Source organism: Musca vetustissima, unplaced genomic scaffold (genome assembly GCF_032173495.1).
Source record: "Musca vetustissima isolate MV318-11 ecotype Yass unplaced genomic scaffold, APGP_CSIRO_Mvet_v1 utg137161, whole genome shotgun sequence".
NCBI classification, from domain to species: domain Eukaryota; kingdom Metazoa; phylum Arthropoda; class Insecta; order Diptera; family Muscidae; genus Musca; species Musca vetustissima.
In genome coordinates, this window is record NW_026878892.1 from 2,419 (window position 1) to 25,150 (window position 22,732).

General features: G+C 33.8%; 3 protein-coding genes across 3 annotated transcripts; all 3 read left to right on the top strand.

Moving 5' to 3' along the window:
• Window positions 1-2,483: 2,483 nt before the first annotated feature.
• Window positions 2,484-2,840, top strand: LOC133323671 (larval cuticle protein 9-like). Its single transcript, XM_061532591.1, has 2 exons — window positions 2,484-2,495; window positions 2,568-2,840. Exons 1-2 carry the CDS (start codon window positions 2,484-2,486, stop codon window positions 2,838-2,840), a joined length of 285 nt encoding a protein of 94 aa, XP_061388575.1.
• A 5,424-nt stretch (window positions 2,841-8,264) lies between these two features.
• LOC133323672 (larval cuticle protein 9-like) lies at window positions 8,265-8,625 on the top strand. Its single transcript, XM_061532592.1, has 2 exons — window positions 8,265-8,276; window positions 8,338-8,625. The coding sequence occupies exons 1-2, from the start codon at window positions 8,265-8,267 to the stop codon at window positions 8,617-8,619; spliced, it is 294 nt and encodes a 97-aa protein (XP_061388576.1). The 3' UTR covers window positions 8,620-8,625.
• A 3,319-nt stretch (window positions 8,626-11,944) lies between these two features.
• On the top strand, window positions 11,945-12,306 carry LOC133323673 (larval cuticle protein 9-like). Its single transcript, XM_061532593.1, has 2 exons — window positions 11,945-11,956; window positions 12,029-12,306. The coding sequence occupies exons 1-2, from the start codon at window positions 11,945-11,947 to the stop codon at window positions 12,293-12,295; spliced, it is 279 nt and encodes a 92-aa protein (XP_061388577.1). The 3' UTR covers window positions 12,296-12,306.
• The last annotated feature ends 10,426 nt before the right edge of the window (window positions 12,307-22,732 follow it).

The window sequence follows — 22,732 nt, forward strand, 5'->3', positions numbered from 1 at the left end:
TTCCAATTATGCGTGATTACTGTAATTGAACAAGCTATTCAATTAAGCGGGTTCGGATAATTGGTTCCTCGGTTAATTGAATAAAAATTTTTGCAAATACTGTATTAAAATTAACTGCTTGAAGTACATACATAGATATTTGAACTAAATTAAAACAACCCATACACATACCAATACAAGTTATTCTGGGTTGAATTTGTACGTTGTGCACAAATTCGTCCTAAGCGGACGAACTTTAGTTAGTTGGTACATCATTTTGATGAAATCGGATGAAAATGTAAATGGAAGCTATATCTTAACCTGAAATGTCTTCAATCCAAAATTTCAGGGACGGCAACCTGCAGTAATTTCAGTACGGATGCCAACTCGTAGTAACTTCAATACGCTTTGCAACATTTTGTTTCAATCGGACAAACATTGACAGTATGGTAAACCATTTACATAAAATCGGAGGAAACTATATATGGGAGTTATATCTAAATTTGGACAGATTTCAACAATACTTGGCATATATCAATCTAGACCTAATTCAGTACTCTGTGCAAAATCGGATCAATATTGGGAGTTTGGTGCAGACAGACGGACATGCATAGTGTATCTATGCATATTTTCAAAAGGAATCATAGGTCTATCTCGATTCCCTTTGCCTGTCACAATCATATTCACAATGACATAATACCCTGTACCAGAGTGTGGTGAAGGGTATAAATAATAGCGATCTTCTTTGGCCCGAACCTGTCCTATATTCAAAATTTCATGCCGTTTTGTCCATAACTGCGCCGTGTTTACAAATTGTACAGACGAAAGGACGTGTCATGACGATCAGTAAACTAAAAGGTGGGCCTAGGACCAATATTTTGCTGCGTTACGAACTCTTAGGGCCACACAAAGCTATAATACCGTGACAACATAGTTGTGTAAGGTATAATAAAAACAAACTGTGATTAAGCCTGACGGTTTTGCAATATCGAAATACAAATGGTATCCCAAATAAATCGGCAACACTACTGACGTTAAGTATTATGCATATCTGTAGCAAGTTCGTTATGAACGAATTAAAATGAATGAAAAATTCGGACCGAATAAATAGTTCCTTATAAAAAAGTTCGGTATACTTGTAGTTTGCTACAGAAGTAAATATTTGTTTGATAAATATATCCTAAAATTTTCTGACCAGGAAATGTCTTCGCTGTAAAGAATGCTCGTTATAATCGGTATTCGTTATAAGCGTACACGACTATATTTGAAATTGCAATAAATATACAAATAGTATTCAATAATATTAAATTGATAGAGGATAACTTTTTGGAGAATTAGAACACTTGATTTAGAAAATATAAAATCATTTGGATAGTTCATAAAAGCAGCCCATTTACCAATTGTCGGCATCTCCTATTTTTATATTAATTTATTTATTATATTCTAATAAATAAATTAATATATTTATTGAGAATGTTCTGCTTTGGGATGATAACCGTAATAATCTTGTAACAAAGCGAGAGTACTTAGCTGACCAACGACATAAACTGCATGAGAATTCTGCTGGTGCCTCACTTCGAGGTTAACAAAACATTTACAAACAATACCATACTTCTTTTTGTTACAAGAGACATTTGGATATGAAAGGTTTTTTTTTTGCATAGAAGCAATAGCTTCTGGGGAGAATATCCCAACAAAAAACTAAGGGAACTGATGAGTATCAGTGGCGTGATCCGAAACTATAGCCTTCCCTGTCTTACCCCTCGGCAATGATGCCATACATTCCCCACTAATAAATATTTGTTTTTTATAAAACAACAAACTGGGATTCAGCCTAACTATTTTGCAAAAACAAAATACAAATGGCATACCAAATAAACCGCCAACATTACTGAAGATAATATATTAAGAGATCTTATTAGCATTATGCAGGCAAACATAAATAATATTCATATATTCTTAATTGAACTACTCAATTATAATTATGAACAAACATTTTCTTTATGTTTTCCAATTAAGAGTCATCTTGGTGGATATCACACGATGGATTTACCGTCATTTACGCTGACTTGTTTTTTTTTGTTTTTTGGTGAAACCACGTTTTCTTTTCCATCCCTCCTCTACATTGTCAAATAACGCTATGTGATGGTCCTCTCACCCACATCCTAAAATACAGATTTTATAACGTGTGTTGTCCCCTCGGATGACTGGAATTCGTAAAGAATATTAATATACACAATTATAATATACCAGTGAAATTGAGAATATATGAATATAAATTATGTTTGCCTGCATAATACAAATAAGGTCTCTTGATATATTACTGTTAATGTGACATAAAACTAATAAACCGGATTCGTCAACATTCAGAACTAAATTTTAAAACTATCATATAAATCCAGTTATTTTTTAGAACTACTAATTTCTCCATATAAATGCAAGTTGCACTATTTAAGAAATCAGTTCAGTTTTTAGAGCAGAATTAAATCTATATCAACATCAACATGAAATTCACTGTAAGTATTTGAGTGAAATAAAAAATTTATATATAAAAAAAAACGTTTTTATACGAAAATAATTGTTTGCAGATTGTTGTCCTTGCCTGCCTTTTTGCCGTTGCCATCGCCAACGAAGAAGCTGATGTCATTAAAGAATTCAGTGAAGTTAACACGGAAGACTTCAAATATGGCTTTGAATTGACCAACAAAATCCGTGCCATCCAAGAAGGTCATTTGGAGGGTGAAAAAGTTTGGATTGTCAAGGGTGAATACGAATACGTCAGCAAGGATGGCAAACACGTTAAGGTTACCTACACTGCCGATGATTACGGTTATCATCCCAAAGTAGAACAATCTCAATAAAGAATTATAACAGTTTTTAGAATATGTATGTGATAAGTGTTTAATTAAATGATAATAGATGGTGAGAACACTAAAACAAGTAAAAAAGCGTTAAGTTCTGACAAATTTTGAACTGAAAACATAGGGAACATACATATGGCGACAATTCTTCCAATCGATTGTTGTAAATCAAATCCTAATCCAAATCCTAAAATCTCAAAACCCTAAAATGTTGACATATATTATTAACGCGTGGTACGGCGAAACATGTGTTAAAATCCTGAAAATACTCCAATTTGGAGGGCAAAATTATATATGAGGCATACTAAAGCGGGACCAATATTGACAAACATTGTGTAGGAATTAGCGAATACTTGGTGCTTTCATTATATAATTAAGGGCTGAAGTTCCAAGCTAATAATTTAGTTTTGAATCCCAATACCGTGCATGGCACTAACTATTAAATGGGTAGGATGTTTTATATAGGACCTGGGCCTAAATGCGGGTCGATATAGTTAATCACGTTCTACTTTCCTCACGTTCTACTTTTTATGTCGATATCCTCCGATAGAAAAATGATTACAATATATGGCTAAATCGACTGAATTGTTTAGAATTCCATACTATGTGGGGTATAAACTGAAAATTTCGTCCACCCAATATCCCCAAAGTATGGTGGAATACAGCTATATGATAACCCCAACACACGGAAAATATCAGCTAACTATTTTAAAATAAAAAGGGTGTTATAAGGGGACTACCCCTTAAAAAAAAATTGGGAGGTAGGTCAGAGATCCCATTTTTGGATATAATTAGAGGAGAGGGTTTGTGAAATAAATAAAAAACACATATAAGGATTTCGTTGACACTGATTACGATTCTGCAATAAAAAGTAAAAATTCAATAGGGTGGATCGGAATTAACGGTCATATTTTTGAAATGTAATTAAACAAATTCGATTAAAAGCGCTTTGTAGAACTATGTCCTCTAATTAATAATGTGAAATCAGATTTTAAAAATCAAATAAAATTATTAAAAAATAATGGATCAAACATTAGAAAAAAATTAAATATTTAGCAGTATTCAATGTCAAAATAGCATGTAATCGTTGGTTTATGTTACATGGGTACAGAACTATGGCATATAATAACTAAAATTGAAATATGGCCAATTTGATTGAAAAATGTGGTCAAAAACCACAAAGTACCAAATAATAGAGCCTACCCCGAAACTTCAGATATTTTTTATCGTTTTTGGTGCGAAGATTTTACATCTAAAGAGAATTCAACATAAGGTGTATTGTCTTCAAGTTACTAATAATTTTCACTTTCATTATAATCAACAGTTCCTGACATGTTAATATGATTTTTCAAATACAACTTGAATTTAGAAATATTCGGTTTTTGGACACGTATTTCAATTGAACCTTGTTGAGTGTAGGCTCTCATATAAAGGTACCCCCACATCCCTTTATTAAAAATAAAAATTACTTCGCTACCCCAAACTGATCAATATTGATCCCCGTTTTGGTATAGCCCCATAAAACGCTAGTCCCCATATTAGGTATTCATCTTTTTCTCATGTCTTTTTCGGTGTATTCAATACATTAGTTTTCAAATAGGAACTACATAATTTATCATCTCTCGATAGTGCAACGTTTTACCCAACATAATTTTCCATCTGTGTTTATCTGTGTACAGGAAGATCATATCGACATTTCTTCCCAATATTTTTCGGGATTACATATCTATGAAATGAATATATGGCATCAATGAAAATAAGTTCCTAAGATGTTAACAAAACAGCCCTCAATTTGAAGAAATGTTGGAATTTGCTTTTATTTTTTACTTTAATTTTCAAAAACGTAAACAAATTTGAAAAAAAAAATTAATTGATTTTTGGCATCATTGCCATATTGAAATTGCTTAATTTAGTATAAATTCAGTTTGATTTTGCGCATGTGTTGTTAATGCAAATAATTAACAGTATTATAATGCAAATTAGGGCTGCCATCTGTCTAAACTATAACACAAATGAGAATATCCATACCAGATACCAAACACCAAGCTCCATTATTTTGTGATTTGAATTAAATTCCATATCGCAAACCTACACAACCCAATTTTATGATTTTAGTTTTGTTCTTTCTAGGGATTTTTTTGCGAATCCTTTGTTGGCATTGACTCAAATGTGACATTTCAGAGTTTTGGTTTTATTCGATCATTAATAATGCAAAGCAATAGCATTAAAAAAGACATCACAAACACTCTGGCTGCTCTATTGAGATCTTAAATTTACGTTCGCGTAGAATTTCCGAATTAAGAAGTCAAAAGATCTCGGCGACCAATTGTAATCATTCCCTTGAATGTGTGACACGAAGGTTGTTGAAAGTTAACATTTCACAGATCTCTTCATAGCACAAAATTTAAGCTCAACTATGGATCCAAATCAATTGTATCCAGCGTGGATTATAAAACATAATTTATCATCTATCGATAGTGCAATGTTTTACCCAACATAATTTTCCATAAAGCCGCTTCAATGTGTTAAGGCTGAAGAGCATCGCAACATTTTTTATATTCGTCCGACCTTCGTTATTGTGTTAACTGAAGTTTAAAACCACAAGACCCAATTTGCTACCAATTACCGCGACAGCAAGATTTTCACCAATTTTTATGATTTTTTATGATGTCAAAAAATAAAACCTTCAAAGGTGACAGCATCGAAAATACCTCTTCTTAAAATTCTCTTTACAACCACCCTATTCCTCTGTAATTCGGCACATGTTAAAGCCAAAGAATAGTTGAGAATAATCCGATAAACAATGAAATTTATTTGTTTGTCGTTTCTGTTAACAAATAATAAAAATAAATAAAACGGAATCAAGCTTATATATGTGTTTGCAAGTGTTGTTATTTGTATGTATGGTGATATTTGAAACCAATAAAAAACTGGATACTCTTGTTTATATTTTTGTTAAAACTGCGATAATGATTATCAAATAATTCCAGCTAACAGTGTCTTATATCTAATCCAGATAACAAAATCAGACGATTTTGGTTTTTAATACCCTATACCACTTTTTATATATAGAAGATATGCTCCTAAGAATTTAAATTCATTTTAATCGGACCGAATTGGGTACAATACCGCTCCACGAATACATATTTGAACCGATTTTCACACATTGTCTCTGGACCAAAAAAATTAGCACATCATAATTTGGTAATAAATGCGACATGTAATTAGTTAACAAAAACATATGGACAGACGGACGGTCATGCTTAAATCGATTCTATAAGTGTAACATCAAAAGTAACTGTAGGCATTTATTGTAGGGAAGCGACATTACATTCCGCTTAGGGTATATCCAGGAGGTGGTCAAATTATTATTGTGCAAAATGATGTGTCGTAGAGTACTTTGTTCACAATTAACATTAAATCCTACGAACTTACAAATCGTTATTTATATTTATTAACCATGTTGATCAAATATAAGTGGGTTTTACATAAAATCGGGGGAAAATTAGGATGATATTCAAAATACACCAAACATCCCAGGAGTTCTAGCAATATCTGTGCACAGTTTCAGAGCTTATTTCGAAGTGTTGCAAACAGAATGACAACTTTTATATACTCTCCACTTAATGGTGGAGGGTAAACTACGAAAAAGGTAAACAATTACAACTAAAACTGTAAACACTTCTTTAAGTTTGGCCACCACGTGATGCGCCTTTAAGATTTTCCCCTTTATATTGGATCTATGCTATTGTATTAGGTTATGGAAAAAGAAATTCGTTATTATTATTATTATTATTTTTTTTATACCCTACACAACTATGTTGTCAGGGTATTATAGCTTTGTGCAGCCCCAAAAGTTTGTAACGTTGCGAAATATTGGTCCTAGACCCACCTTTAAGTATACCGATCAACATATCTCGACTAGCTGAGTCGATCTAGACACCCGCCTGTCCGTCTATCCATTATAATTTGTAAACACGATACAGGCCACAGTTATGGACCAATTATTATTTGTATTATTTGTACTTTTCAAGTCGAAAGCCGAACATCACAACACAACCTACGATGGAGGGAATCTGGACAAGTAATGAGAGGGGCTGTACTGATTATTAGTAACATTTGCTGACCTCTAGCCAGTCAAAAGTGTGCAAATATCGCGAACTATTGCCCAATCTCAGAATATGGAACCACCGAAAGTTAGATTTTCATGGAAGTTGTGTAGGGTATCGTATGGTCGGCCCCGCCCGACTGTACTGCTCCGCTCACTGGTTTTTTGTGTAAATGGTTTAAAACAGTTATGGCTGTTACAGTATCGGAACCAAAAACACCATTCACAATTTTATGCGCTTGGCTTGCTTTTCACCTTTGCAAAAAAAACTGTAAAATGTATCGAATTTTCTCTTTGTTCACTTCCATTTTTAACACCCTGTAACTCACAGCTGAATACACCAAATAAAAAACAGCAACATATTTCTTTACTGCGAAAAGTCACTCTTCCAACGAGAATAAATCTAAAATTGTTTGATCGATAATTTACGAGAGATCTATCAGTACAGCCTTCCGCCGAAAAAATAATGGATTTATTTTTTCTCTATTTTACTAATATTACCCTATAGTGAATTATTTCTAGAAATAAGTTTTTTTTTATTTTGCAGCATCATTGATGAAAAAATTCGGCTATTAATTTAATAATACCTAAAAAGAGGCCGGATCTTTTGTGGGGACTGCATCAAAACTATATTGCCAATTTTCCACAAAAAAATGTTTTTGTGGCCACAGCCACATCCGTGGGTAAATGTGGCTAGCCATCTGAATACCGAAAATTAGTCGGAAGCCGATAATAATAATTTTTTTAAAAATCAGACCTAGTTTTATTGAAAAATTTACCGCAACCACCATTTACCGCATTAGAACCAATTACAGCCAATTCGGTTGAAACCGCCATATTTGTTATTTCGATTACAACATCTCGAAATATTCACAGGAGAAATTCGCAAGGTAAGAGAAATACGCGCATTACGGAATATATTAACAACAATATGCACGCTGCAAATTAGTTTTTTGTCTTTATATTGTTTCTACATAAAACAACCATAAATCCCGAATTTCAGAATAGCATGCAATCGCATTAAATTAATGCAAGCGCCAACTAATTATTTGATGATGGTAGCCATTGTTGTTCCTACGTGAAATTCGAAGCGTTTAATGATAATCGTTTTAATTATTATTTATTATGACTGTGTGTGCGGATAACTGATATTAGGAATAAATTTCCTTAAATTTTAAACTGGCTGCAACTACAACAGCTTGTTCGACCAGATGTTGTCGCTGAATATATGCAGTGTTCGACAATCATATAAAAGAACATGGCCTAGTTCTGCATCAGTAGTTCTTTCTCAGTAGCTAAACTCAAATCAATTCGAAATGAAATTCACCGTAAGTATCCAGATAAAAACAACTTAGGCTTCGCTCATGAAAAAACTATTTTAAATAATATTTATTCAATTTGCAGATCGTCCTTCTTGCCTGCCTTTTGGCCTTCGCCTATGCCAATGAAGAAGCCGAAGTTGTCAAGGAATTCTCCGAAGTTAATGCTGAAGATTTCAAGTATGGCCTAGAATTGACCAACAAGATCCGTGCCGAACAAGAAGGTCATTTGCAAGATAAGGACAACTGGATCGTCAAGGGTGAATACGAATATATCTCCAAGGAGGGTAAACCCATCAAGGTCACTTACACCGCCGATGAACACGGTTACCACCCACATGTTGAACAATAAATTATGTTCGAAATTAAAAACAAAATAATAAATATTGCATTGCAAAAATAATTGTGCTTTGGGTTGTTTTATTATTTGCTAACAATTAATATTTGTAATACAAATTAAAACAAAATCAAACAAAATATGGGCTCGACACTCAAGAAAAAAATGTTGAATGCCTTTGCCCTTTAAAACTTGTTTCGTGTATTAATGTGCATTACTACCAATAATTTTGAAAATTATTACCAGATTTTTTAATTAACCCCCTCCATATTTCATTCAAACATTTGTGGTAATTGTGAACAAACATATTTTATTATTGGAAAGGAAACACGTTTTCTTCAAATCCAGAAATAATTTACAGGTTTGTAAATTTCAATCAACTTTGAGTATATTTCTGTGTCTACTAGCAGGCTACTATATTTATTTAGGGCCATGACAGCACGTGCCCAAAATTCAGAACAATGGGGATATAGTTATATGGGGGCTATCTTTAAAGGTGAACCAAATTGATAATTTTTGGTAGAAAGATTTTCAAACAAATGAGGATTTAAAATACTAACTTGTAGCCAATTGTGCTCAAACTTCCCAAAATTCGGACTTATGGAGGGTACAGTTATATGCGAGAAGTTTGCGTTCTTATTGTGCATCACATCTCGATACTGAACATTATTATTATTGACTTATGTTTCAGGATAGTCCCCATATAACTGTACCCACGGTTTCCACACTAAAACTCCAAAGGTTTGTTCGATTGACACAAATTTACGCAGAGAACTGAGTTAGGTCCAGAGAGACGTACGCGAAGATTTGTTGAAATCGGTTCAGATTTAGGTATTGCTCTCATATATATTGTCCGATTTTATCTAAATGGGGCGCCAAACTCCCAATTCTTGTCCGATTGAGACAAAATTTGGCATAACACAATCATTGAGACTAGGGTAGAGTGTGCTAAGTCTCATTGAAATTGGTTCAGACATTTGTAATGCTTCCATATATATTTTCGTCTGATTTCATCTAAATGGTGTACCATATAACTAAAGTGTTTTCGATTGGGACGAATTTCTGCATAACGTATAATCTTGGGGCTACAGTAACGCGTATTGTAGTTTGTAAAATATACCTTTATGTGAATATAACCCCTATATATTTTCATCTGAGTTCATGCATTTTGTGCATCAAATTATAAAGGTTTATCCCACCGAGATGAAATTGTGGTGTATGCCATGGCTGCTAGATTAGATCCTGATTTACATATAGCTCCCATATATAATTTTGCTACATTTCATACAAATGGTACTCTAAAGAATCCATGTCGGATTTCATAGATATCAGAATGGTATGTTTATGTTTTTTTTTTCATTGGTTCAAATATCAGTAGATCACACATTTCCCCAAAATCCCCAAAGGTATGTTTATGATAGAACAGACTTAGTGGTGAATCATTTATTTTTTTCATTGGTCATTCCGTTTGGTATAACCCTATAAAGTACGCATATTGTTGATCAGGGTAAAATTCTAAGACGATCTAGCCCTGTCCGTCTGTTGCAATCACGCTATCTTCTGAAGAAATTGAGATAGGGTGCTGAAATTTTGCATAAAGTTGTCTTTTGTCTGCAGGCAGGTCAAGTTCGAAGATGCGATATATCGGTCCACGTTCAGGCATAGCTCCCATATAAGGGTACCTCACAATTTTCGGTATTTTGAAGTTCTTGAGCGTGTTTTTCAATCGAATTCGCTGAAATTAGGTAGGGTAGACTGGGGCAACTTCTGCACTTTTTGTTTAGAGCTCTATATCACAGTACTTATTCAACATATATAAAAACTTTATGGCTGATTATTGTCCTCTGACACTTAATTATAAAAACTAGTACCAAAAAATATAAAAAATTAGTATTAGTTAAACTTTTTTACAGTTTTGTAAAAAAAGTCAAATTCGCCGAATGTGCCCCAACCCGGAGTAGCTTCGGCATTTGATGGGGCGCATTCGGCACCATAGTTATAGCCTGGTAATTATCATCGCTATCAGTGTGGTTGAAATTCAAAAGGCTCTATTTGGTTTTAATACGCGACACAATGTTTGAATTTTAAGGCTATATTTTCTAGCGGCGGGCGTTGAAATCTCAAGTTCGCACACAACATCAGAAATAGTTTTTTTCTATCGCATTATCGTCAATACAAGCACGTTGAGTCTTATATATGTAATTTCGCACCATATTAAAGGATTCATTTTAAAGACAAACTCAAAAACATTTTAAGGAAATAATATTGCACTATCTGTATATGGCCGAATGTGCCCCACTTTAAAAGCCGAATGTACTTTTTATAGGTTTTTTCATTTTTTTCTATCAGACTTGTACACATAATACACATCGTAATTAACCACTTTTTAATAATATTGTCTTAAAATTTGAAAAGTTTTATACACGAAATACTTACGAAATGGAAATATTACAAAAACATCTGTAAAAATACAAAAACCGTGCATCTAAATAAGTTTAGAAATTTCAAACATTGTGACAGTTATTTATTTCGATATTCGATACCTATGTATCGAATATCGAGATGTACGGTGAGAGCTTCATATCGAAAACGCGATTGCCGAAGGTGCCCCCGTCTCCCCTACTTTGAGTTCTTATTGGGTAGTAAATCTCCCTACTAAATATTAAAATAAATATAGGTCAATTTTTTCTGGTACCCCATAAAAAAATTTCTGAAATTTGTATTATGGTTTACATAATCCCTTTTTAGAAATGTCGGTATAAGTCCACTTTTTGGTATGTTCCCTATATTTTCTGTTGTAGTACCTATCAGTATATATATGTTGTTTTACTAACTAGATATACCCTTGCCACACTATATTACAGGGTATTATGTCTTTCTGCATGCGTTTGTAACAGGAAACGAGATAGACCTATAGTTACTTTTGATGATATCTGTCTGCATTATTATAACAATGTACAGTTTGCATTTATGATCCGAATTAGCTCTTTTGGTCTAAGGAATCTAAAATATTAATGCATGCTAAGTTAACAGTTATTCACACATAAATATAACTATAAAATATAATCATAAAGAGTAAATATATCAAATGAAACTTGAAACCTACATATATCAAAATTTACTTATGAAATTATCACTTTGTTTTGAAGTATTTCCGATTTCTATGCTAATTCTTGTTTAACTAGATGTTTGCACAGAATGCAACCAAATATGTATGTATGTAGATATTTCAGCAGTGCTACTAGAATCGATTTTCAATGAAGTAAACAACATATAAAAAGGGATGCAGATAATCGGCTATTATCAGTTAGTTCTGTGAAATCTATATACATATACCAAAATGAAATTTGCAGTGAGTATTAAGAAAAATCTAACTCATTTGAAATATCCGAAATAATTTTATTCCTTCACTCCAATTTTATAGGTTATCCTTGTTGCTTGCTTTTTGGCCTTTGCCTATGCCAACGAAGAAGCCGAAGTTGTTAAGGAATTCTCTGAAGTTAATGTTGAAGATTTCAAATATGTCCTAGAATTGACCAACAAGATCCGTGCCGAACAAGAAGGTCATTTGCAAGATAAGGACAACTGGGTTGTCAAGGGTGAATACGAATATATCTCCAAGGAGGGTAAACCCATCAAGGTTACTTATACCGCCGATGCAACTGGTTATCATCCACATGTTGAACAATAAATAATAATAAATTAAAATATCGCAAAGCAATCGCAATCGTCTTTACTCAATTTATTTTATACGTGAAAGAAAGGAGGTTATGTAAATAAATGGTAAGTCAGTGTGATAGGACAAATCACAAATATTTTCTGATAACTTTGAATATCATCCAAAGCAGCACCTTTCATCCGATTACATATCTGCCCAAACTCTCTGTATCTATATTCATAAATATATATTTTTAAATGAATAAATAAATATTATTCATTTTAATTATTATAAAATATTAATGTGATGACAATAATTAGGAATATATTATTGCCAACTAAGCTATGACAAGATCATGTGAAATACAAGACAATAAAAGTTGTATTTTGCATATACTTTAAAAATAACATTCATTTGCATATATAGGGTGTCCTACAATGAGTTGGCGCATAATTAGTAGTATAGTCTAAAAATTTATAAATTTTCTCACCGTCTTCTGCTTTGAAATAGAACCACAAAGAAATCTTAAGATTTTAAAGTTTAGATATTATTCTGACACATACATTGCGTTTTTTACTCTGCACATACATACGAATGGTCGCTATTATCAATGTTAAATAAAAAAAATATTTTAAAAACCAGTGAGCGATACGATACCCTACACAACTTCCATGAAAATCTAACTTTCTGTGGTTCTATATTCTGAGATTCGGCAATATTTCGCGATATTTGCACCCTCTTGACTGGCTAGATGTCAGCAAATGTTACTAATAATCAGTACAGCCCCTCTAATTACTTGCCTAGATTCCCTTCACCGTGGGTTGTGTTGTTCGGCTTTCGACTCGAAAAGTACAAATAATTAAGTTTTCGGTCCACTTCATCCGAAAAATTATTATCTGATCATCACCTAACATTTTATGAGTTGACCTTGACCGTAACGTATATTTCCGCCCTCCAGTGTGGTAAAAGGTTACTAAATAATATATGAATACTTAATCAACTGTAAATATTTAAGTTTAACTTCCGCATCCGAGTACCTAGGACAATATAATTGGTATCAATTTAAAGGTCAACCACTCCTCTTGGATATACTATCAACTTCTCGGGTCTATGTCCTTCAGTGGTAAATATATACGCTATAGAATACAAATTTTGACATGTTTCACACAAATGTTAGGGTCCATTTGACCCTCTAAATATTGAGCGATCTTTATCTAAGCAGGCATGCTTATTCTTTGGCCCAATCCCCTTCTCCATGCAAAAATTCGCGGTGTTTGGTCCATAATTGCGGCCTCTGGAGCGACCAGAGAAACCGACAAAAATAAAGTTTTTGGTCCATTTCATCCCCTAAATATTAACCGATATTTTCCAAAACCAATAGGGGTCTACATTGGCCAGAACCCATCCTACATGCAAAATTTCGTGAAGATTGGTCCATAACTGAGGCCTGAATCGTGTTTACAAATTATAATGGACAGACGGACGGACGGACACACATGTCTAGATCGACTCAGCTAGTCGAGATATGACGATCGGTATACTTAAAGGTGGGTCTAGGACCAATATTTCGCGGCGTTACAAACTTTTGGGGCTGCACAAAGCTATAATACCCTGACAACATAGTTGTGTAGGGTATACATAGTCAAAACGATGTTATGTTCATGAGGATAACATTCAGACTACGTCCCTGTAGAAAGAAATATAGATTTTATATCCAAATAAGATCCGAATTCATATTTCGGTAGTATTTTGTTTGATATCGTTCTCCGCCTCTCCCCTTACATTGCGGTTGTAATTTTTGCAACCGTTTGATTATTTGACTCCTTTTTCTGCTTCCATTGCTTCTTTATTTCTAACACTCTTACCGAACTCTGCATTGGTTTTACAAAATTCGCATATGTATTTTCCAAATTATTTCGATATACATTAAACAATATCATAAATCAAAATGGTGTTGATACGAACAACAAGCCCAACCGAATGATTAACATTGTATACGATTGTTTTATTGACGCAGAACTTGTAAGTAAAAAATAAGAAACGAGAGCAGACATACCAATGAAGAAGAAAACATAAAATCAAAAAAGAAGAATTAGGACAGCAATAAGGTTCTGTGCTATACAAACCCGCCGCCACTACCAAACACAATCCAAAGTTGTATTTAAAGTTTTATGAATTGCATTCATAAAATGCAGAAATCCCAACATTGGAAACATATTCTGAAAACTATTTATATAATATTCAATATATCGTCAATATTGTGAGCTCAAATGTGATTTGAACAGATAGACATGACAATAAATATATATACTTTATTCCGTTAACGACGTTTCATCTTTTGTATGATACCTCTTATACAATAATTTAGTTATCTACTTTCTCCCATCATCGATATTAATTTATGTTTGTGGAAAATAATACACCATGCACTGATACTGTACATACTGTTCCGAACTTTGGATACATCCCACCATTGTTATACTGACTTCAATATACTACAATAAATGTGGTTGGGAAGTGTGGCCTAAAACTTCGAAGTAAACTAAAAATCTTTATATAGTGGATATTACAAATAAGTGAATCTACACAGAAAAAACTGATATGAATAACATTCATAAAACCTTTAATACCGTTTTCTTATCAGAGAGAGTGGACTTTGGAGTGTGTGTTTGTTGGTGGTGGGGGATTCTATTGCATTCTATTATTTAATTGAGTCAAAAAAAGGAGAGTGAGAGAGAAAGAAAGAGAAGTAGGAAAAAAGTTGTGATATTAATGAAATGTCTAAATATTTTCGAAAAAATAGTGGCTTTCTCATGCAAAACGGAAAAACCAACATAACGTACCCTCCATATTATGTTGAAGGGCGGTATAAAAATAGAATGGAATAAAAACTTCCAAATCAAGAAGTTAACAAATCATAATGTAAAATTTTTTGTGAATAAAAAAAATACATATTTTAATCAATTTTTGTGAAATCGATTTATTTTCCTTAATTTATTCCATAATAAGATTAGAGACAAAATATTTTCATTCTCGCCATCGAATATTTCAATAATTCTAGGCTTGTTTTCCGTGCTTGCCATGGTAATCGTGTTTATCAACAAAACCTCCAGTCTTCTTCTTTTCAGTCACTGGGCTGACACGCTCATACTTCTTATTCTTACCAATGTGTGAATCATGTCCATCATGATTATCGAAATGAATACGACCATCATCAATTCCCTCACTATCATGATGAACATGATCATCATAATGGACATGTTCATAATGATGAACGTTATCATCATGGTGACCATGTTTGTAGTGATCATCATTATGGAAATGTTCATCTTTATTATCATGGTGGTCATGTTCACAGTGATCATCATGATTACCGTGTTCATCATGATCACCAATGTGACCATGACCATACTCATGACGTCCATGATCTTCATGGTGCCCCTGGCTCTCGTAACGTGCAGCAAGACCGATGGCCAAAAGGCATGAAAAAACGAGTACCTGAAATAAAATTATTCAATTTTATTTACATTTTCACACTTTATTACAAAGTTTTAATATTTAAAACTCACTGTAAACTTCATGATAACACCTTAAACTGTTTCCTTCGGAATTACACAATTAACTGCAGGTCCTGTTCGAAGCTGTAGCCTTTATATGGTCTTATTCTATTATGCTGAAACTATTCTTAATGTATACTACTACAATGTTTTGTTACATGGCTTTTGGTACAATTCCACAGATGCTGCCACAACAAGAGGCAACTCATGTTTGCCTAACTTTAACATGGAAGTGGTTTCCATTCTGGTTGTATGTCATTGTGGAAGTTCCATTATAAGTGTAATGATGTGTCTTACGGTGAATAACCTTATAATGGGTGCCAATCGCGAAGGTCAACGTTACTGCTCCTTGTGTACATTCCGGTATTTGTATCCCTGTCATTAATAATGGATTCGTTCTGTAAATGGGTAAAATGGAATTAGGAATGACAGTTGTTAAATAATAAAAATGAGATAATTTTAAAACAAGAGAAAGGATCATTGATAGAGTGTATTAAAGGATTTTTGGTAAATTCGAACTAAAAGTATTCGAAAAGTACTAAAATGTACCAAATTTGGTACAATTTCGTAGCATGTGAACGGAGAAAGATAAAAACTTGAAACTTGGAATCAAGGTTGAGAAGAAGGGTCGATATAAGGATGTGGTTTTCGAAGTGAGGTACCGTATTTGGTACAATTTGGATTTAGGTGATCCGTTAAAGCAGGAATGCTGAAAATTCGAATTAAAATTTCTGTTGAAGGATGGGGATAAGGATGTAGATTTGGAAATCAGTACAATTTAAATTTAGGTGAACCGATAGAGCTGGAATACTGAAATTTGGAGTTAGGATGGCTGCTGGGGTGTGGGATTGGAATATGTTTTGGAAATGTCTACCAATGTTTGGATTAAGGGTGAATCGATGAGGCTGGAATTCTGATGATAACCCTTTTCTGGAATTCATATGATGAACCCGTGCTAAAACGATCGTGGTCAAAGAGCGTTGAAGTACCTCAAGCGGTGGCCAAACCGGGACTAACTACGAGGAAGGTTCTGCTATGTATTTGGTGGGATTGGAAGGGGATTATTTATTATAAGTTGCTTCCATATGGATAAACGCTACATTCTGATCTCTACTGTCAACAACTGGACCGTTTAAAGACAACAATCGACCAGAGACGGTAAAAATTGGAATTGGTAAAATTTTGGCGTTAGGTGAACCATTAGAGCTCGGATTTTGAAACTTGGAATTAGTTTTGGAGATACGTGCAACAAGAGTACGAAAGATATAAAATTGTATCAAATTATTATAGAGCTATATTTCTGCTGTCAGTTAGAATTGGCGTGTAGTGTTGAGACATGTGTTTAATTTGCCTTTAAACAGTTCAAATTTAAATATTGCTTCTATATATATTTTATTCAGATTCAGAAATATTCAACCTTTAATGTTTTTATACCCTCCACCATAGTATTGAGGGTATATTAGTTTTGTTTTTCCGTTTGTAACTCATATACCCTATATATATATATATATATATATTCTTGATCAGTGTAAAATTCTATGACGATTTAAGCATGTCGGTCTGTCCGTCTGTTGTAATCACTCTAGCGTCTAAACGAATTGAGATAGATCGCCAAAATTTTGCATAGAGTCGTCTTTTGTCTGCAGGCAGGTCAATTTCGAAGATGGGATATATCGGTCCACGTTTAGGCATAGCTTCCATATAAGGGTACCTCCGAATTTTCGGTAGTTTGAGGTTCTTGATCTCGTTTTTCAACCGAATTCCCTGAAATTTGGTACTTTGAGTTCTTATTGGGTAGCAAATCTCTCCACCAAAAAATATGAATATTGGTTCATTTTTTCGGATAGCCCCCATATAAGGGTACCCAACAATTTTCGGTATTTTGGGGATCTTGAGCACGTTTTTCAACCGAATTCGCTGAAATTTTGTACATTGGGTTCTTATTTAGTGTCAAACACCTACGCAAAATGTTATACACATCGGTCTACATTTTCTGATAGCCCCCATATAAGGGTACCCCCAATTTTTCGGTATTTTGAAGTTCTTGAGTGCGTTCTTCAACCGAATTCGCTGAAAATTGGTACTTTGAGTTCTTATTGGATAGCAAAACTTCCCACCAAAAAGTAAAAATATAGGTCCATTTTTTCGCATAGCCCCCATATAAGGGTACCACCCAATTTTCGGTATTTGGGGGATCTTGAGCGCGTTTTTCAACCGAATTCGCTGAAATTTGGTACATTGAGTTCTTATTTGGCTTCATCAAAACATACATGATTTTCCTTTAGCCAGATTCTCTTTTGCGGGGTAAACAAAATTTATGTTATTCCGATCAACGACTTTTGCCAAAAATGTGTCGTCTGTGGTTAGAACCAAATCTATGATTAACAATTCTTGACTATTGGCCCATACATTTTAGTTTGCACCGGATATTTCACAACTACTGAGCTGGGCGATATATAGATCAGATATCAGATTAATGTGAATCTTAGAACATGTCAATAAGTACTGAGAGTTTCATTAGATAAAAAGTTAATTAAAATCGGAACGATTTCACAATTTGAAACTATATAAATGATGGTTTTATTTTGTATAACATTATTTCCAGCAGCATCTCTGGTATATGCCAGGCATATGATGTAGAGATTAATATAGTCGGCTTAACTTTCTGATGTTTTCCCTGATGTGTCTGACAATTTCTTCGATTGAATTATTTGATTGATAAGAAACTAATTCATGTGTCAGATGTAATAATTAAATGAGCATTCAATAAATTTTGAAACGGCGTACTTCAAACTTCATCATAATTTCATTGAACTTATTGAAAAGAAAAGATCAATGTATTGAACTTCAAAAGATGACTAAGTAATCGAATCGAAATTTTTATAATTACTTTCATTTTAACGTTAACTTACCTAACGGGTTATTACTGTTATAGGCCTATGGGACAAAATGTGTTAAGTCACTTTTTGTGTGAGAGAAACAATTCATAAAAAGTTTTAATTAATGAGAAATTTCGGATGTAACTGACTGACAGGTAATACTGTGACACAATATCGTGGTCATGGTTTTGGTGTGTAAAATTCCCTATGAGGATGAAAGTGCTTGGCGGGTATGTTAAGAATTCAGAAGTACAATGGCAGAAAATATTTTATTAGTAAAATATATTGTAAGTTGTTGGTCCATTGTCCATAAAAAAACTCATCGCTTGGGCGGGTTATATTAAACATATTATATTAAACGCTTTGGGCGGGTTATATTAAACATGGACCTATCTTGAACCACTTCGTTGAAAAAGTTCGTCAAAATACCAGCAATGTTATATTCGGTGTTTGGCTTTTATGTGAACAATTGTCCGGATGACCCATTAAGTGTTTGTTTAATTTATACTTAGGCTACTCTGTGTTGAAACAGCAATGCAACGAATGCGTTTTTTCTTTTTTGTGAAAAGTGGGAAAGTATCACAGATATAACGCATTCCCTTAAAAAGTGACAGCTTATTACAACATCCGCAATAAGAACATTTACATATAAAAGGCCAATGGAAAAAATTCCCATCACTGCGGAATAATTAATACACTGAAGAAATAATTCAATACTACAATGAAAACTATTGTGAGTTAATTTTATTTTCCAATATGTATACGAGATTTATACTTTACTTCAAATGTTGCCCACAGGTTATCCTTGGAATTTGCCTTTTGGTCGCGGCAATGGTTTTGGCTCAAGAAAAAAGTGCGGAGGAACAAAATGCCGATGAAAGACATCAATACGATCCACCACAGACTGATGAAGGTTACAATTACGATCCTCCACCCAGTGATGCTGATGCTTACCTGTATGATCCACCAACAAGTGTTGATCACAAAGACGAAAATGAGGAGACTGAGCAACTCAAAAATTCCCAAAGTGAAGATGAGAATGATGAAAGCAGTAAAAAACAGACAAACTCCAGTAATGAAAATAAATCGCACAATAATTATGACTATGAAAGAGATTTCAAATCGTTAGGCCCGTATCCCGATGCCTCTATCAAATATCATCAGTTTAATCCTAAGGATTATAAATATGTTGCAGAATTGGATACAAAACCAGTGCAGACACACGGAGGAGATGCGGTAAAAACCAAGACTTGGCTTGTCGAAGGTGAATATGTGTATAAAACCAAAACAGGACGTTTAGTTAAAGTTACCTATACAGCTGATGAACGAGGCTATCATCCAGTTATTCATCAATAACATATACAAAAACATATTTATATATAGATATTTCTTTGTTATTTATTTTAATGTTATTTAATATTTAATCGATTTGTTCATCTTTAAAAATACATCTTAAAGTGAAACCAATTCAGATTTTATTTGTATCCCACTACAGAGATGACCCATAAGAAACAGATGTAAAATAGCTCGTGAGCTGAGCTGGTATGGCTTCATCCGAAATAATCGATTTAAGTCAATACTCCTTGTTTAGAAATTATTTCCAGCTTATTATCTGAGTTAATCGACGTGGGTAAGCGTGGTTATTGATCTTAAGCTCTCAATGTATCCCAAACGAATGAGAGAGTCGTAGTGATTTGATTGAAATTAGGCTCTGATTAGATACTACATTTGATAAGCGCCATTCATATCTAGAATTGGTTGTTTAAAAAGGTATTATGATCAAAGATATCATCTTATGGCACTATTTACAAAGAATTTACATAAGTAACTGTTAAGTTCACATATTTAATTGCTAAATGACACTAATTGTTTAAAGTATCGTAAATAAAAATCTAATTGGAATAAAAATAGAGTTGATACGGATAATATTTGCCTCACTATTCATGCGATTTCAGGCATATAATGGTTCCGCTTCATTTCGGGTTAATGGGATAAACACTGTGTTATAAAATATTTCCCTCCAATATTTCCTACGCTTTGAAAAAAGTGACACCATATTTATTATCTGGCACTAAACAAATATATGTGAGTAGTCATTGTTTAATTGATATAATCAATTTTAATAGGCCCATCACATCCATTAGCCACAGCAAAGAGTGAAATAAAAAAGGGAAAACAGTTTAAAATAAAAGCAGAACAAATTATAAACCAATTATACATTTCATATCAAAAAGTCACATATCTATAAATTCAATTGCAATGATTTTCAAATATTAGTAATATTTTGAGCGACCCCGTGGATTGGTAAACAATGAATAAAATTCATTTGGTGGTAAATATTAATATTACAACTTTCGCATAAAGAATTAATAAAACTTATTGTGAATTTAGATCACAGTTTTCATTTGTTGCCTGGTTTTCACTTGGGCAGATCAAATTTCGACACAGGAACGTCGAAAATCGGTGGATGTAAAACAATATTCGGAATCCAGTTCGAACGATTTTAAACATTCAGTTGAACAAAGTGACCGCATACGTATTGAACGAGATGACCAAAGGGGTGATGAACATAGTGTGGTTGTCAAGGGTGAATACAAATATCGTGATAAGTTGGAGAAGAACCGTTAATTGTTACTAATAAATTAATGCATTAAATGTGAATCTGTAAAAGCAGAATTTTTTATATATTGGGTATCAGTATATGAAGTTTTAAAATCAAGTGGGAAATGTTATTGATATTTGTTTTGCCGAAATTAGATAACAACTTTTGTATTTATTTCAAGAAAAACAAGTGAAAAGGCGTTAAATACGGCCGGGCCGGATGCCCTCCACCGTAGTTATACCGATAGTTACTTGAAACATACAAAAAAGTTTAACTATGTCAACAATTTTACCAAGCGATTGTTGTATACCATGTCCATCACAGACAAATGTCAGCAATTTTTAATGGAATTTTTTTTCCTAAAATTGCAAAACCACAAAATGTCTACCAATTTTGACGACGCATGGTGGGGTTCAGTATGAATTGTCACTGAGGAGAAAATTTTGTAGATGTACGTTCCTGGAGGCGAGAGGTGCTATGCTTAATTGAGGACCGATATAGCTAAACTTTGAACGTATCATTTTTGCATCACAATACCTTCCTTCATGTTAAATATTAAAAATATCGAAAATACGTAGGTATCATTATATGGGTACGAGCTGATGTAGTTCATTCTCCAAGGCCCTAGTTGGTGTACATCTAATAGACATCCAAATAAAATATGAAGTGGCGGTTGCAGCTTTGTGACTTAAAGCAATGGACGAGTGGATAGACTTCGGACACAACATACCGGAGGAAAAACTGGACTGGGACTTTTGTAGAACCGGTTACCGTCGAGCTATAACAGAGTGTCTTAACTGGTTAAGTTCAAACCAAGGACAAAATACAATAAATATTATTACGGATAGCAAACAAGCTATAAAGGCAATATCTTCCAAAACAGTTAAATCCAAAACTGTACTGGAATGTATAAATACCATTATTGATTTCTCACAACAAGGACCTGTACGATTTATATGAGCAACGGGTCACCAAGGAATCATAGGCAACGAGATAGCAAATCAACTAGCCAGGAGTGCTACTGCAATTCCCACAATAGATGTGAATACCGCCAAACCCTTTAGCGAAACACGCCAAGAAATGAGGAAATGGGCGAATGTGAATCACAAAACCCTTTGGGAAAATGAGGGGGCAGGAAAAATAACCAAAATCTTATGGGGTGACCCAAATGAAAACAAAACTAAGCAAATCTTAACGCTAAACAAAAACGAAATAAGCCGACTGACGGGTATTCTGACGGGACACCTCAGCCTAATGCGCATCTCCTCAAGATTGGATGCGAAGGTAGCAGCATGTGCAGAGCGTGTGAGGAAGACAGTGAAACGCTGGAAAATTTACTGTGGCACTGCCCAGCATTTACATGCCTTCGGAAACAATTCTTGGGAAATTACACTCTTCACGGACTAACAGATCTGAGAGGGTGTGAATGGAG